This window comes from Elgaria multicarinata, chromosome 12 (genome assembly GCF_023053635.1).
Source record: "Elgaria multicarinata webbii isolate HBS135686 ecotype San Diego chromosome 12, rElgMul1.1.pri, whole genome shotgun sequence".
Lineage (NCBI taxonomy): Eukaryota > Metazoa > Chordata > Lepidosauria > Squamata > Anguidae > Elgaria > Elgaria multicarinata.
In genome coordinates this window covers 22,009,386-22,024,433 of record NC_086182.1, presented here as the reverse complement: position 1 = coordinate 22,024,433, position 15,048 = coordinate 22,009,386, and the positions used below count along the sequence as shown (strand labels likewise).

At 44.3% G+C, this 15,048-nt stretch overlaps 1 protein-coding gene across 1 annotated transcript; it reads right to left on the bottom strand.

Moving 5' to 3' along the window:
• Positions 1 to 721: 721 nt before the first annotated feature.
• On the bottom strand, positions 722 to 14,475 carry DDX25 (DEAD-box helicase 25). The gene is made up of 10 exons (XM_063138855.1): positions 14,414 to 14,475; positions 13,284 to 13,419; positions 12,402 to 12,494; positions 11,700 to 11,802; positions 8,245 to 8,359; positions 5,957 to 6,134; positions 4,593 to 4,830; positions 2,494 to 2,656; positions 2,201 to 2,389; positions 722 to 783 (listed from the first exon to the last, which is right to left on the bottom strand). The coding sequence occupies exons 3-10, from the start codon at positions 12,461 to 12,463 to the stop codon at positions 722 to 724; spliced, it is 1,110 nt and encodes a 369-aa protein (XP_062994925.1). The 5' UTR covers positions 12,464 to 12,494; positions 13,284 to 13,419; positions 14,414 to 14,475.
• Between the last annotated feature and the right edge of the window lie 573 nt (positions 14,476 to 15,048).

Genomic DNA, 15,048 nt, shown 5'->3' with positions numbered 1-15,048 from the left:
GGGTGGATTTAAAAGAGGGTGGTGGTGGATAAATTCCTGGAGAAAGCTAGGGGAGTTAAAATGAAGTGATGGAATGACCCATCAACCACTCTTAAACAAACTAGGAGTGGAAAGAGGATGCATATCTTTCTGAAAAGACTCTGCCACAGCTTCAGTGAAAGGAGCTAGTGACATCTAGAGGCTAGTACCTTAATTACTAAAAGTAATTTTGTTTGTACTGCTTTTAGTAAAACATCTGATTCCCATCTGCTTCATGATCCTGTAATTCAACTCAATCCACAGACTATACATTCTTAGTGCTCAAGAAGTCCAGTTTATTAAGTGTTTGGATCTGGGAATTCCCCTGATTATAGCTACGGGTTAGAGGATTAATTAACAATGTGATCGAAATAAATCATACACAGTACTAAGAAATCTGAATGAAGACAGCATAAAGTATGCAATCTAAGCATTCTCCCGTTTTACCACCAAGGAAGATCCAATCACTAGTTATATCCACAGCACTGACAAAACGCATATGTAGATAAAGACATGTATAATTAGCAGGGCTATTCCAGAGCTACAAGTCCTTAGGTACGCTATAATAGTTGGTGGAAGCGAAAGAAAACCAAGGGCAAATAATAAAAGGGCTTTTTTAAATTTGACGAAACCAATCGTCATCATCTGAAAAATGTGCTTAATGAAGTTACAGGACACTAGCAAATTTCATAACTGGAAGAATTCAGTCATCTATTTTTTCCAGTTCTTCCATATCGTCAGGATCAAGGCGTTTGATTGTAATCTCTGAAAAAAAGAAGAAGTTATTTTGTAGGTGGCCTTTCGGGAAGAGGACGAAAATTCTGAAACTTTTTATCCACTTCCTACTGCCTAGGACCACCCAGCACATCCATCATAGAAGTCTTCTCCAACCTAGCGGCCTCCATGTTTTTGGATTTCAACTCCCATCAGCCCCAAGCAGCATGGCGAATGATCAGAAATTCTGGCAACTGTAGTCCAAAACATCTTGAGAGCACCAGGTTGAAGAAAGCTGGGTTGGACTAGGACCAGGGAGCTCCAGGTAGAAATCCCAAGTCAGCTATAATATTGGCTGGGTAGGAGCCTAGGACGCTCCCTTACACTGAGTCAGAGCCTCGGTCCATCTAGCCCAGTATTGTCTGCAGCAGCTCTCAGGGGTTTCCGGCAGGAATTGCTCCAGCCCTACCTGGAGATTCCAGGGATCAAACCTAGGACTTGTGCTCTGCTACCAAGCTATGGCAGTCCTGGGCCATTCGCCATCTCTCAGCCTAATCTACTTCACAGAGTTAGTGTGAGGATAAAGAGAGTGAGGAAACAGCCATGAGTGCTACCCTGACCATCCTGGAAGAGAGGCAGAATATGCATGCAATAAATAATTTGATCTGATAATTAGGATAAGTATCAGAAGATTAAATGCATGTTTTCATGCTCTAATGAGGTCAATGATTTATAAATAACGTTATTGGTCAAATATTGTCAAATCAGTCAACCAAATCTTTTTTTTTTTTAGCAGGTCAAACGCCCAAGGTGACGTGCTCCAGCCCTTCTCTTTTCACCTTCGAAACCCTGCGGTTACATCCCTGCGGTTTCCATTTTATAGTTGCGGCAGAAGTTGGAAGCCATTGAGCCCCGAGGTACGATTGCCACGAGCACATTTAACCCGGTCTTCAACTGTTTTGAATGATCAGATTGTTAGATAGTGAAATCACCGACGAAAAAAAAAGAAAAAAGAACCAGAAGCCTCTAAGCTGGGGATGCTATGGTTATGAGGAGACTTGTACTCACTCCTTTCAACCAAAGGCATTGGAAAAAGTGAGGAAGGCCCGGGAGCAATCTGATGTCCCTGAGGGTATAACCAGAGGTATTGGAAAAGGTGAGAAGGTGGTGCAACCTGTCTTTTTGTCCTACGGAGCTAGTGAACGTATGAGCGCTCGCAAGGGTTGAGGACGCCTCGTGATATGCCAGGAAAAAAGATCGTATGCAAAATTTCACATACGTGTGAAGAATTTTAGAAATTTTCCCGCTACGATATTCAGGGGGCAATTCGAGTAATGCTCGATATACATAGAGAAAAAAAGGATCCGGAAGTATTTCCAAGCAGGAATTCATTCAAATGCCACTTTACCCAGACCAGAAGTCTCACTGTTCTGCCTTAGTAGGTTCGGTGGAAATAGAGGATACTCACTGAAGTGCTCTTGAATAGAAAACAAAAGTGGCAGATTATGTCTCTCCACCATGTTGAACGCTAGGCCCTTCTTCCCGAAGCGGCCCGCTCGGCCGATGCGGTGCAGGTACGTCTCAAAATCGGCAAGCTGCAACATCGTTGTAGGCAGGCTGAAGTTGACTACGATCGTGACCTGCTTCACATCGATACCTGCCGGGCAGCACAAGCAAGGTGGTCACTTGCCCCTTCGAGAGCCTGTGCCAGAGCAACAAAACCCTGGCAGCCCAGGTTGCTGTGGCTTGCTGAATTCCTACCTCTAGCACAGACGTTGGTTGTGATGAGGACTTTGTCTACCCCATCACGAAATTTCTGGATCACATTTGCTCGCTCTTCAACGCTAAGCTCCCCACTCAGCAAGGATACCTGGTGCCCGTCGTTCGAGAGGGCCCAATAGAGCCATTTAGCGTTTTTACGGGTCTATCAAAGGAATGTGGGAAATAAAAGATGCAAGATAATGGCCGTCACTGCACTGGAAAATGTCCACATTGGTACGTGTGGCTTTTAGCAGATTAGGCTTGCACCATCCACTCCTCCCACACTGGATCCCCCAATTGTAACTGAGAACGATAAGGGCATATCTCAACCACAGACAAAATAGTTGCAAGTAGCAATTCCCTCTTTTGGGTCAAGTCCGAGATCCTACTAAAAAGGCTTGCAGCAAGGTCCCCCGGCCAGGCTTTGCAACTGAAGTGACGGATGTACATACGAGCTAATCTAACACTAAATCAGTGGTCCATCTCGCCCAGAGTATGTCAGATTCAGCCAGACTAAACTGGCAAGGGAAGAGAGCTCCATTCTCAAGCATCCATTTTGTGGGATGGTGCAGCCACTGCTCCCAGACACGTGGGGAATAACAGTTCTGTGATGGAAGCCCAGGGATCTCTCAAAATTCTCAACACTTCAAACAATAGTGGGAATATGCCTTGAGATAGTTTGAGAGCACCTATACCCATACTACAGAATGTGCAAGAGGCTGAAAAGCTTCTACACACAATCTTACCAAAGAACCAATGGGCTTACATTCATACAACCATTGCAGCCCATGGAAGGTGCAGGAAAAGGCCACCCAAGGCTGACTGGAACATGCACACACATGCACCCCCCACACACGCATATACAGAATACAGCCCCAGATTAAACTGTTAGGATTTCAGTACTTACACTTTTATAAGCCCATAGCCAAAGCTCTCTGAGCAGCTTACAAAAATTAAAAACCATTAGAAACACATTATGCATAATAGAAAGTAGGGATGTGCTCAGCTTCTAATCGGACCGGCGAATTAGAAGCAGAGTGGGGTGCTTCACCTCCCCTTAAGGCGGAGGCGAAGAGGATTGGGGGGCCAGCGGAGCATGGCAAAGAGGATCGAGGTGAAGGCAGATCCTTCGCCTCGATCCGGAGCTCTGCCGGAAAGGTAAGTGGGATTTACCGGGCCCTGCCGCTGTTGCCCATGCGGCGACAGCGGCAAGGCCCGGTAAACCCCTCCTCCTCTCCCTTACCTGCCTCCGTCCGCAGTCCGTCGGCTTCTTCAATTGAGCCCGCAGTTCAACCAGGAAGTCTAGGCCGCACTTCGGCCCAGACTTCCTGACTGAACCGCAGGCTCAATTGAAGAAGACGACGGACCGCGGACGGAGGCAGGTAAGGTCCCCCTCCCCCTTGGTCCCTTACCGGGCTTTGCCGCCGTCGCCGCACGGGCGGCGATGGCGGCAGAGCCCGGTAAATCCCCCCGCCCTCCTCTCCCAGCCTTACCTGGCACCACTCCCCTCCACTGCGGAGCTCCGATTCAGAGCCGGAGCTCCGCGGCAAAGAGGAGTGGAGTATGGGTGGAGCGGAGCGGGCTGATCCAAAATTTTCGGATCGGCTGCGGGGTGGAGCGGGGGATTTGTGCACACCCCTAATAGAAAGCAAGGCATTTACATAAAACCACAGACAACAGGTATCTAAAACAATTTGTAGAACGAACAGCCAAGATGATCCAAGAAGTAATTTAAACTCATTGCACGCTGCCAAATGCCTGAGAGTATAAGGGCAGTTTTAACCTTGCACCAAAAAGATAATCATGTTGGCCCTTCATACCAGTCATACCACTGCAGCAGGATGCTTGCAACTAAATCCATCGAATGCCTTTGCTTGCCTTGCATCCAAGGTGTCGTGAGAATCTGCCCTTAGCCTAGCAAAAATAAATAGATCAATGAAAAGAGTCGGGGGGGGGGAAGAGGACAATATTGAAATGACGCCTTCCTAACCATTTCCATCTCAAGATCACGACATACTGATACTCTCCTCTGCAAATCTACACTTGGTGTTCTTTCTCGACTCAGTCCAAGTTAGCGGCGTGCTGCGTAGGCACCTTACCTGGCAGAAGATGACAGCCTGGCCGACGGTGATGCTGCCGTAGATATTGCAGAGAGCTTTGTATTTGTCTTCCTTATTCTCACACTCAAAGTAGTACTGCCTGATATTGTTGAGGGTCAGGTCCTCCCGGCGCAGCGTAATGATGTTGGGATCAGGGACAATGCGCTGCGCAAAGCGCAGCACAGGATCCTCAAAGGTTGCTGAGAAGAGAAGCATCTGGCAATCTGGTGACAAAGCTCTGGGAGGGGAGGGGGAAACAAGTTCCGGTGTAAAGGGCTTGCAGCAGTCTACATTTAATGCCCCAGTCAAGTGATATTCATGAATCCTTTGCCAACACGCGATATAAAATGAAGGAACTCATTGGGGAGCGGCTGAAGCTCAGTGGCAGAACACAGGCTTTGCAAGGAGGAAGGTCCCAGGTTCGATCCCAAGCATTTCCAGGTAGGGTTGGGAAAGACTCCTGTATGGAACTCGGAGTCGCTGCCAGTCAGCAGAGACCCTATTGAGCTAGATGGATGAATGGTCTAATTCGGTATGATGCAGCCTCCCAGGTTTCTGTGTTTGAAATTGCTGCATTAACTCTGCACTTCCTTTAAGTCCACTGAGATTGGGAATATTGGAAGGGGCCCTGCTCAGTGGTAGAAGTGGCTCTCTGGGGTTTTATATAGGGTTCCTCCAGCCCCGGTTCCAGAGGGTGAGTGTGCAAAAAGGAAGAGTCAAGCAGAAAAGAAGAAAAATGGGGTAGCAAGCAAGTTTGAAGGAATGTAAGATTTTTAGGCAGTGGTGATTGGTGGAGCTAGACAAGCAAAGGCCAGTGGCATGGATATATCAAGATATACAATTGGAGAGTTAAGCAGGGCGTGGCCACGGAGGAATCTGAAGGTAAGGACAAGCAGCTAGTGCTGAATCCAGGAGCACGCAGAAAACTAGCTTAGGGATTTACGGAGGGGTGCCACACGTTAAGAGCAATAAAAGGAGTGAATGAATTTGGCAGCAGGTGTCGCCTGTGTAAGAAACAAACATGGGCCAAAAGCTGTGACTGAGACTGCAAGCAGAAAGACCAACATGCAGGTACATACTTCTTCCTACAAGCCAGCAATGGTGGTGTGGGGAAAATGAGTCACATGAAGTGGCCTTTAGACTAAAGACACTTTTGCAGTGACTGCTGATAATACTATGCTTCCCTTAAGTAATATCAAACAATTGAAAAGACAAGTTTTATCAGTACAAATAATGTTTCAAAAATCTTCTTAGATGCTCAATAGCAATAAGCCCACCTGGATAAGTTCGACAGGTAGCATTTTCAGCAAGGAGCAAGCCACCTCTTCAGGAGAAGTCTTGGTGAAAAAGAAAAATGTGTTTACCTCTGAATGCGAACGCTCTGGTCTGAGAAATTCTGTCTGTCAATCATGACGTCTGCTTCATCCAGCACAAACACTTTGATCTTGTTTACATCCAAAAGTTTTAGCTTGAAACACCAATCTAGCAGGGTCCCTGGGGTTCCAATTACTATCTGTTCTTTCATTACAGTCCCTCTGGGAACTATGAGAGAGATTAAGTTACTTTCCCCTTGTTGTCAAGCGCATATTTGCTACACTAAAAAAGACTTGGGACTATGTGGAGTTACTTTTCAAGAATAACAGGAGCTATTTTCTGCTAGTCTTGACTCAACACTGGTAGTTTCCAAGTGTACATGATGGAGCAGACTTCCTCAATCTGGTGCCTTCCAGATCTTTAGGACTTCAGCTCCCATCATCCCCAGACAGCATGGCCAATGGTCAGGAATGCTAATATCTGGAGGGCACCTGGATGGGGAAGGCTACAATTGGAAGGAACTATATAACTAGCTTTCCTTAGTTCCATAGGTTGAAATTGACTAGCCTGGATAGCTAAGCTAGTCAATTTCCTTCCTAAGGAAGAGGATCCTGGTGATGATGTTCTTGAATACCAAGAGGGAGAGTGTGCTGTTTTCCTTTCTTTTTAAAACAGCTATATTAATACTTGTGCACAAACAGTGAGCACACACCACGTCACAGGAACTACCCAATAGGCAGCTGTGACATTCTCATCAAGTTACACATCTTGTTTATTGCACCAGCGTTCACCACTCATTTGAGGCTCCTTTCGAGCTAGAAGCGTTAAAGGCAAAATTGGTTTGACCAGAGTCCGTGGTTAAAAAAATGTACTGAATGTAACTTTGAGTTCTCTATCTAAAGTTCGATTCTTTTGAAGCCTTGAGCTGCCTCTTAACTCTTTACTGCGGATTAAAACACTTCTAAAAACAAAGTGAACATCTAAAATTATTTGGTTGGTTCCAAAGCCAGGTTTCATAGTAACAGTAAATATAGCCCAAATATCTTTTAATCTTTTTTAATAATAATAATACAGATTTTCCAATAAAATCCAGATAACATATTAAAATTGTCTAAATGCTTTGTCTAAATTGCTATTCTTAAGCATTATCGTTGGGGTATTTTAATATTTGTATTCTAACAGAAGGAAGAATTCAAAGAATCCTGTTCTTATTATTACTGTTAGGCCTGAGGCTTCCAAGGAGATAATACGAAGTTACATTCAATACGGAAAGAATGCGTACCGTTAGCAAGGGCTCTGCAATACTTGCTCTAAGATGCTTACTGCAACTGCATGATTTCCCCGCCTCCTTTTGAAACAACCAAATAGCTGGGGGCAAAGCTTCTCCACATGACCTGCAGGTAAGTGCTGCAGATCTAATTTCTGTTTAGGGCGCAATCCAACTGGACGTGCCCATGATACTCCTAAACGTCCAAACTCAGAGACTTAAGAGTATCCACTGCAGAGTGGGAGGCACGGCAGGGGTTCTCCTTGCCTCCCATTCTGTGTTTTCGCTGGATGGCCATTTTTGCCCATCTAGCTGAGGTGTCAGGGAGGGAGGGGAAGGAAGGAGCCTGGAATGGTCTGAAGAGATGGCGTAAGCCGTCCTCTCCCTTCCTCCTGGAATGCCCTTTTCTCCTTCCCTCCAAGGTTGTCTTTGCAACTGGCACAGTTCTCTTTGCGCCAGCTGCAAGGGTGGAAGGAACTCACTCCTGGGACTGAGGCTGGAGAGCTCTCTCTGACCTCGGATCCAGGAGCCCAAACTATCCTACCTCTGTCTAGGGGCCATAGGATTGCTCTCTAACTTATTTAAAAGAATGCAAGCTCTAAACATATGCTCAGATAACTTGCCTAGCAGCACTAGCTGGAATACATTTCTCCAGGAACCCCTCCAATTCCCTTGAAATAGGAGGACAGACTCCAGCAGGCTTGAAAAAAATCCTGCTCCAGCAGCCAAATCGTGCCCTTTGCCCACTCTTATAGTGGTAATGATATGGCCTCTATTCCATAGCGTAAACATTCCAGGAAGTTACAAGTCTTGAGTCAAAAATCATATGAACCCAAAGAAAGCAAATTAAAAGGGAGAACTGCTGAAAAGACAGCTACAAAGATGGACACTGCTGTAGAATCCTTTGAAATGCATGCAGTGTTAATAATTATATATATTATAGCACAAGTAGATGGGTTTGGGGGTTGTTTTGTTTTTGGGCAACATTTCACTTCACAACACAAGCATTTAATCTGTGAGGTAGCAAGACAAACAACAGCCATAATAAATGCATCAAAGAGAGACCCTTACATCTGTTCCCTCGAACAGCATACGTAACTCTAATGTCGACACAGAATTTTCCCATCTTCTCAACTACTTGCCCAGTTTGTACAGCCAGTTCAAAGGTGGGAGCTAGACAGAGGCACTTTAGGATGAGACAACAAACACAGAATAAAACAAAGGCAGAGCAAATTTGTTTCGTCCTACATTAAGCTTTTGTCTCCAAAACAATATCGCACGATGTAAATGTCAACTGCAACCCATCCCCCCCACCTTGCTTTAACCACTTAGCCTCATGAGATTCTGGCCTTTTATTTATTTATTTATTTATTTATTTAGAATATTTATATACCGCTCCCCATTGAAAAATTTCAGAGCGGTGTACAAGGTAAAATGAAAATAAAAACAGAATAAAACAGTTGAAACAAAATTTAAAAAGAAGCAAAAAACAACAACACAGAAATCCAAGGCTGCATGTTAAAGAAAGGCTTCTTGGAATAAAGATGTTTTCAGGAGGCGCCGAAAGGAGTACAAGGTTGGCGCCTGCCTGACCTCCAGAGGCAGGGAATTCCACAGGAGGGGGGCCACCACGCTGAAGGCTCTTCCCCTGGTGGATTCCAATCGGAGGATGGATCTAGGTGGAACCACCAGGAGCAGGTCCTCGGATGACCTCAGTGACCGGGCAGGTTGGTAAGGGAGAAGGCGCTCTCTCAGGTATCCTGGTCCCAAGTTGTTTGGGGCTTTGTACCCAAGTACAAGAACCTTAAACCTGGCCCGGTAGCGAATAGGCAGCCAGTGCAGTTCCCTCAGCAGAGGAGTTCCATGCTGGAAAGGGGCAGCTCCAGACAACAGCCGAGCTGCAGCATTCTGCACTAGCTCCAGCTTCCGGAGCAGCTTCAAGGGCAGCCCCACATAGAGCGCGTTGTAGTAATCCAATCTTGAGGTTACCAATGCCTGTACCACAGTGGTCAAGCTATCCCTGTCCAAGAGAGGCCGTAGTTGGCGAACCAACCGAAGATGGTAAAAGGCACTCCGAGCCGTGGCGGCTACTTGAGCCTCCAACGATAAAAATGGGTCTAAGAGTACCCCCAAACTACAAACCTGTTCTTTCAGAGGCAGAGCAACCCCATCCAGAATAGGCAATGAGCCTGTCTCCCGGACTCGGGAACCACTCACCCACAGGGCTTCCGTCTTGCCAGGATGCAGTCTCAGTTTATTGGCCCTCATCCAGCCCATTACTGAGTCTAGGCACTGGTCCTTTTGGAGCGCTTCACTAGGCTTTTACTGTGGAATAGCTAGAATTTATTCATTCATGTTGTATGGGGCAACTATATGACATTGTCATAAAATCATAGTCCTCCTCTGTTTCCCCATGTTCTTTTCCCTTTCCTCGAACTGAAGAGTATTTTTTTTTTAAGAACGGTAGCACAACCTCCACACCTGTGGCTCGCCTTAGCAATATCCTTGCATATTTTAAGAGGTGTGGATTTGATGTGTGCCTATAATCACATATCTATCCACGTGCACACCTCCCTCTGTTAGCTTTCTGGTTGGCACCATTTTAGCTGCATTTTTCAAGCTTTTTTCATGCACTGACATGAGGAAGTATTTTAGAACAGATTAAAATTCACATCAGTGCCCTTTTATGAGTGCGTTAACATTTCCCCAATTTTGTGTGTGCAAAACGACCTTCTACTTCTTAAAGTAAATGCACCACTTAAGTTTAAAAAAATGTAAATATGATTTTAAACAAATTGATTAAAAATGAATTGTCCATTCCCTGTCCGAAAGGCTATGTCTTGCCAGCTAGCACTGAAGAAATGTAGTGAAACAAACATGCAAAAACAACTTTATCTCCTAAGTAGGGAAAGTCATTAGCAATTCCACACGTAGCTTACAGCAGAAGAACCATGACTGGGTGATGCTAAAACATCAGTCTGGAAGTTCTCCTAGCCTAGTCAGATTATTATTATTATTTGTATCCCGCCTTTTGCCCAACACTGGGCCTCAAGGCGGCCTCAGAAAGTTTAAAACATACATTGAAAAAGAAAAAAGGAAAAACACGTTAAAAATACACAACAAAATTATAAGTCAATTAATATAGATGGAGGGACAGATTATTCTCCAAAGGCCTGCCGGAACAAACAAGTTTTAGCCTGCTTGCAAAAGCCCATCAAGGAGGGAGCCAGTCTAGCTTCCCGGGAAAGAGAATTCCAAAGCACCGGAGCAGCCACGAAGAAGGCCCTCCCCCATGTTCCCACCAAACGCGCCTGTGAAGATGGTGGAACTGAAAGAAGGGCTTCTCCAGAAAATCTCAAAGCATGGGCAGGCTCATAAGGGAGAATACGGTCTTTCAAATAACCTGGACCCAAGCCATATAGATTATTAACTATACCTACAAAAAAGCCAAGTATATATTTTTATTTGTTTATTTAACAATATTTATGAATTGTTTATATAGTGTGTGTGTGGGGGTGGAATAAGCGATGTACAGAGGACGAGATTGCCTTCCCGGGAACACCTGTTGGAAAATGTATGTTTTTAATTGGCATTGAAAACTCAGAAAGGTTGGCCCTTGTCTAATTTGTAGCAGTAGGAAGTTCCAAGAGAGTGAGCACTATGGCATGGAGAGGGCAATCCTAAGCCTCCTGGGCAATGTCTGGGTGGCCACAGGATTGTTCGGCTTATAGACTTCCAAGGCCGGAGATAAGGCTTGGACCTTGGAGCCAGTAAACCATGCTCCCCTCCCCCTTGTAGCCTGTACAGAAAGAACCACACCGGCTACCTCTCCATGCTCGGAAACCTGAGCATGGAGATGGAGAAAGGGGGTGGCCCTGGGATAGGGTAAGAGACTGAGGAAGCTTCATTACCATGCTCACCCCAGCCTCCTTCCTTCCTGTTCCAAAGCGCCGTAACTAGATGCATGAAATTGCCCATCTAGCAAAAATGCAGGGCGGCCAGAGCTCGGAGGGAAGGATCCGCCCTGCATTAGGGTACTTGACAGCCTCCAACTTCAGAGGCTGCTAACTATCAACATAGGATTGCACCCTAAATGCTTTACTCCAAGCCATGATGGATCGGACCTCCGAAAGCTCATAAACCTACTTGACTAAGATTTGGAGCAGTTATTTGGCAATGGTGCTAGCATTTCTTTCTTACCCAGGTGCATCTAAAAATTGATAACGCCAGGTCCATCTAAAAATTGATAATGCCACTTCAGTAAGATTAGACTGTGTGTCAATTTCATGACAGTTTCCTACTACTAACCAGATTCCAGGTTTTTCAAAGACTGCCTCGGGATAGAAGCAAATACACTTAACCATTCTATGGTAACCACAGTGACATAGACTTTATGGAAAGGGTGTCAAGGCAGGAAAGCAGCTAGTACTCAGATTAATAACAAAGTTTTAGATTTCAAGCTGGCCATTACTGAACTGAGGATGACTCTAAAGTAAATGATAGATACCATACTTAGCTGATTTTACCTGTGGAAATTTGTCATTTGGGTTTACTCTGCTCAGCATAGCCAGAACAAAAGCAGCCGTTTTGCCTGTCCCTGACTGACTTTGTGCTATAAGATTTTGGGGTCTGAAATACAGAATCAAGTTGGGATTAATGAAAACAGACAGAGATAGTTTGACAACAGAAGGGTGTGGAGGAACAAAGCAAAGTGCTCTTGTTTTAGCAGAATAACAGTCAGGGAGCAAATGTCTAACTGAAGCAACGGAATTCATATAATAAACGAAACCAAACCAAAAAAAAGTGTGAAAAGTCCAAAAGCAAAGTGGAAAGGATATTTAAGTACAAGAATTGAGAATAACAGAACGAAAAAGTGCACAATAATGAGTGGAGAAATCTGACTGAGGCATCAGTGAAGATAATTTCAAAGGCAACTGATAATATGGCACAACAGGTGGAAAGGAAGATTTCTACAACAGAATAAAAGTTGTAGTGGGCAACAGGACTATAATAAACCAAACAGAGGAAAATCTATCTTTTTCCTAAATCAATGTGTTGACTGAGGAACAGAAGAGGTCCCTTGCAAATTAAGTTACTACGTCTATGCAAATGAGATAAAGATATCTAACATGTCTTGGCTCAAGGGTACGCTGACTAATAGGCCAAGGTGTTTCCCACTGCAACTACAACACAAACAATATTCTCCAATTTCTTTTAAACCAACTCACGGATCAGCTAGAATCAGCGGTAGCGCCGTTTCCTGTATCTTGGATGGTCTGTTAAAGCCCATGGCATAAATGCCTTGCAGTAATTCACGCTTTCTGTTTAAATGAGAAAAGTTAACGTTTTATAAGCAAACAGATCACTGAGCAAAATGGGGAAATTCTGGCTGTCTGGAAGTTAAGATTTCCTGATCTGCAGGTGCTATTAAAGCCTTAAATAGGTGCATCATGACTTTTCATAACTTTGAGAACTGTAACAATTTCCAGAGGAGTAGCTGTGTTACCCGTCTGGAACAAACAAGAGTGTGTGTATGTGCGCACATGTGAGGTTGTTGGGATGACATCCAAACCTGGACACTCTGGATTGTATAGGGGTTAAACAACCCAGAGTTAACCTACCATTTGTTGTTGGGTTAACTCATCGTAAGTTGTTAATTGAAAGCTGAAGGGAAGTAAGGAGCATGCAAGAGGCAGTTCACATGCTCCCGTTCACCCAAGCCAATCTGTAGGTCAAGTAACCCACTAACTGGCATTACGTGCAAACTAGCCTGTGTGTGTGTGTATATAAATAAATCACGTATCACAAAAACTCTAAGCCTCCAGTGACCTCATTCAAAGCAAAGCAAATCCTTGGGTAGAACACATGCACCCCTGGAATTAACACTGCTCAGAGAACTGAGATGCCAGTGCAAGAAATAGGGACTGAATCAAGTGGCAAAATCATAAACAGGTGGCATCAGAGAGCAAGAAGACTGAGCATTTCATGGTGAACTTGCATGGGTAATTTAATTTCTGATGTATAACTCTCCGTTTCCAGACCAGCAACAGGCAATAATTGCATAAACCCTTCTTGAAAAAAGCAAATATACTTTGACTCTAGTTACTCACAAATGCAGCTCCTCAAAGGTTCTTACGGAAAACAGCGGTGAGCGGGGATCACGCTGTAGAACCTCTACCCGATGAGAGGATTCCACTAGGGATTTTCTTATCAACTTATTTAGGAGAGAGGTTTCTGCTGTGGTCACTGTGTTATGTGAAGAAAAATGTAACGTTCGTTAAGAGTATGAAATACTCAACTTTTGAAGAACGGGACTGTGAAGACAACAAGGCACGCACGGAGTAAAAGATACACAAAATGCTCAGCAGGCATTGATATAATTTCCAGTTGCCGGGGTGGGGGGGATTAAATCAGGTAGAATGAGCTGCTATTTGGTGCTTGGTCTGGCTATTCCACAGGGACCTCATGTCACAGCACAGCAGCAAAAGGAATTGGTACCCAAACATGGTCATTTTCCTCTTCCCTTGCCTATTTCTTCTTCATGATGCCTGTTAAGTTTGTAAACAATTATTTTGTTCTATGATCTTTTCTTTGGATGCAACAGCCTACTGTCCACCAGAGTGTGCCAAGTATCAACACAGTTCAAGTTTAAGTATATCTAGTTCCTTCCAGCTTCGTGTGTGGCAACAAGATTGCCACTTGTAGAAAACAACTGCACGGCTTTAACTTCCGCACACTGCTAGGAGAGGATGAGCCACTAGAGAGCGTGCAAGCATTACTCGGAGATAATCCGTAGGCTTGCGCTGATCACTAGATCTGCAGGAACTAACATCTGGGTTGTAGTTACAGCCACAACTCAGGCCAACTGCTGTTTCTAGAGTCCTATGAAGAGATTTAGTCTTCTCCCATCATGAAAAATGTACCAGGGCTGCATTGCTTCAGTCTGCGGGTGAAGGCTTTTGCAACTGAATGCTCCTCCATACACAAAATCCCCCACACAAAGAAAACTAGCATGTCAGGAAGAGAGGCTCCAGCTTAGCCCCGTTGTGAACCGCCTAGAGAGATTTGGCTATTGAGAGGAACAGCCTTATGTCTACCTAATAGATTTTGACACAGAGAGAGGATTAAGGCCACTTTTATTTATATTTGGAGGAGTATTCACGAGCTTCCATAGCAGGCTTACCATCTTAATGATAACAAGGGCTAAACTTAAGTTGCCATTCATGATCTGCAATCTCACCTTCTTCATTGTCCTCATCTTCATCCCACTTCTCCGTGTTTCCATAACTGTTCACATCTATTTTACCTTATAAAGAGTTTTCAAAACATTACAAGATTGACCTATACATTTGTAAACATATGCCCACAGGCATACTTGTGCCCCACACATAATATAACTAAGAACAATCCCAAGTCCACAAGTGAAAGTATGTAACTGGTTAACACTCTGGATAATTGGAAACCATGAAAGGCAGCTCTAAAATATATTAGAAACTTGAACAATGCCTTTGAATTATTAAGCAAAGGGTCATATCTATCTTCACAGGCTTGGTCATATCTATCTTCTAGACTGACTTTTTTGTGTTTTTATTGGGAGGGGGGAGTTTTGGTTTTGTTCTATAGAGTCCTGTGTTTCTGATGATGTAGCAGTCATTTCATGTAGTTCTAATCTATTCAGATAAGAAATACCAATTTACTAAGTTTCCCTTTACAAGTTTTAAAATATAATTTTATGAGCAAACTAAGTTAGACAAAAAATAAATTCAGGAACAGAAAGGCTGCTTTATGGTCCTAAAGTAACTCTCCCCAACCTGGTGCCCTCCATGTGTTTTGTACTACAGTGTCCAGCATTCTGGACAACTGGCCATGACGCCT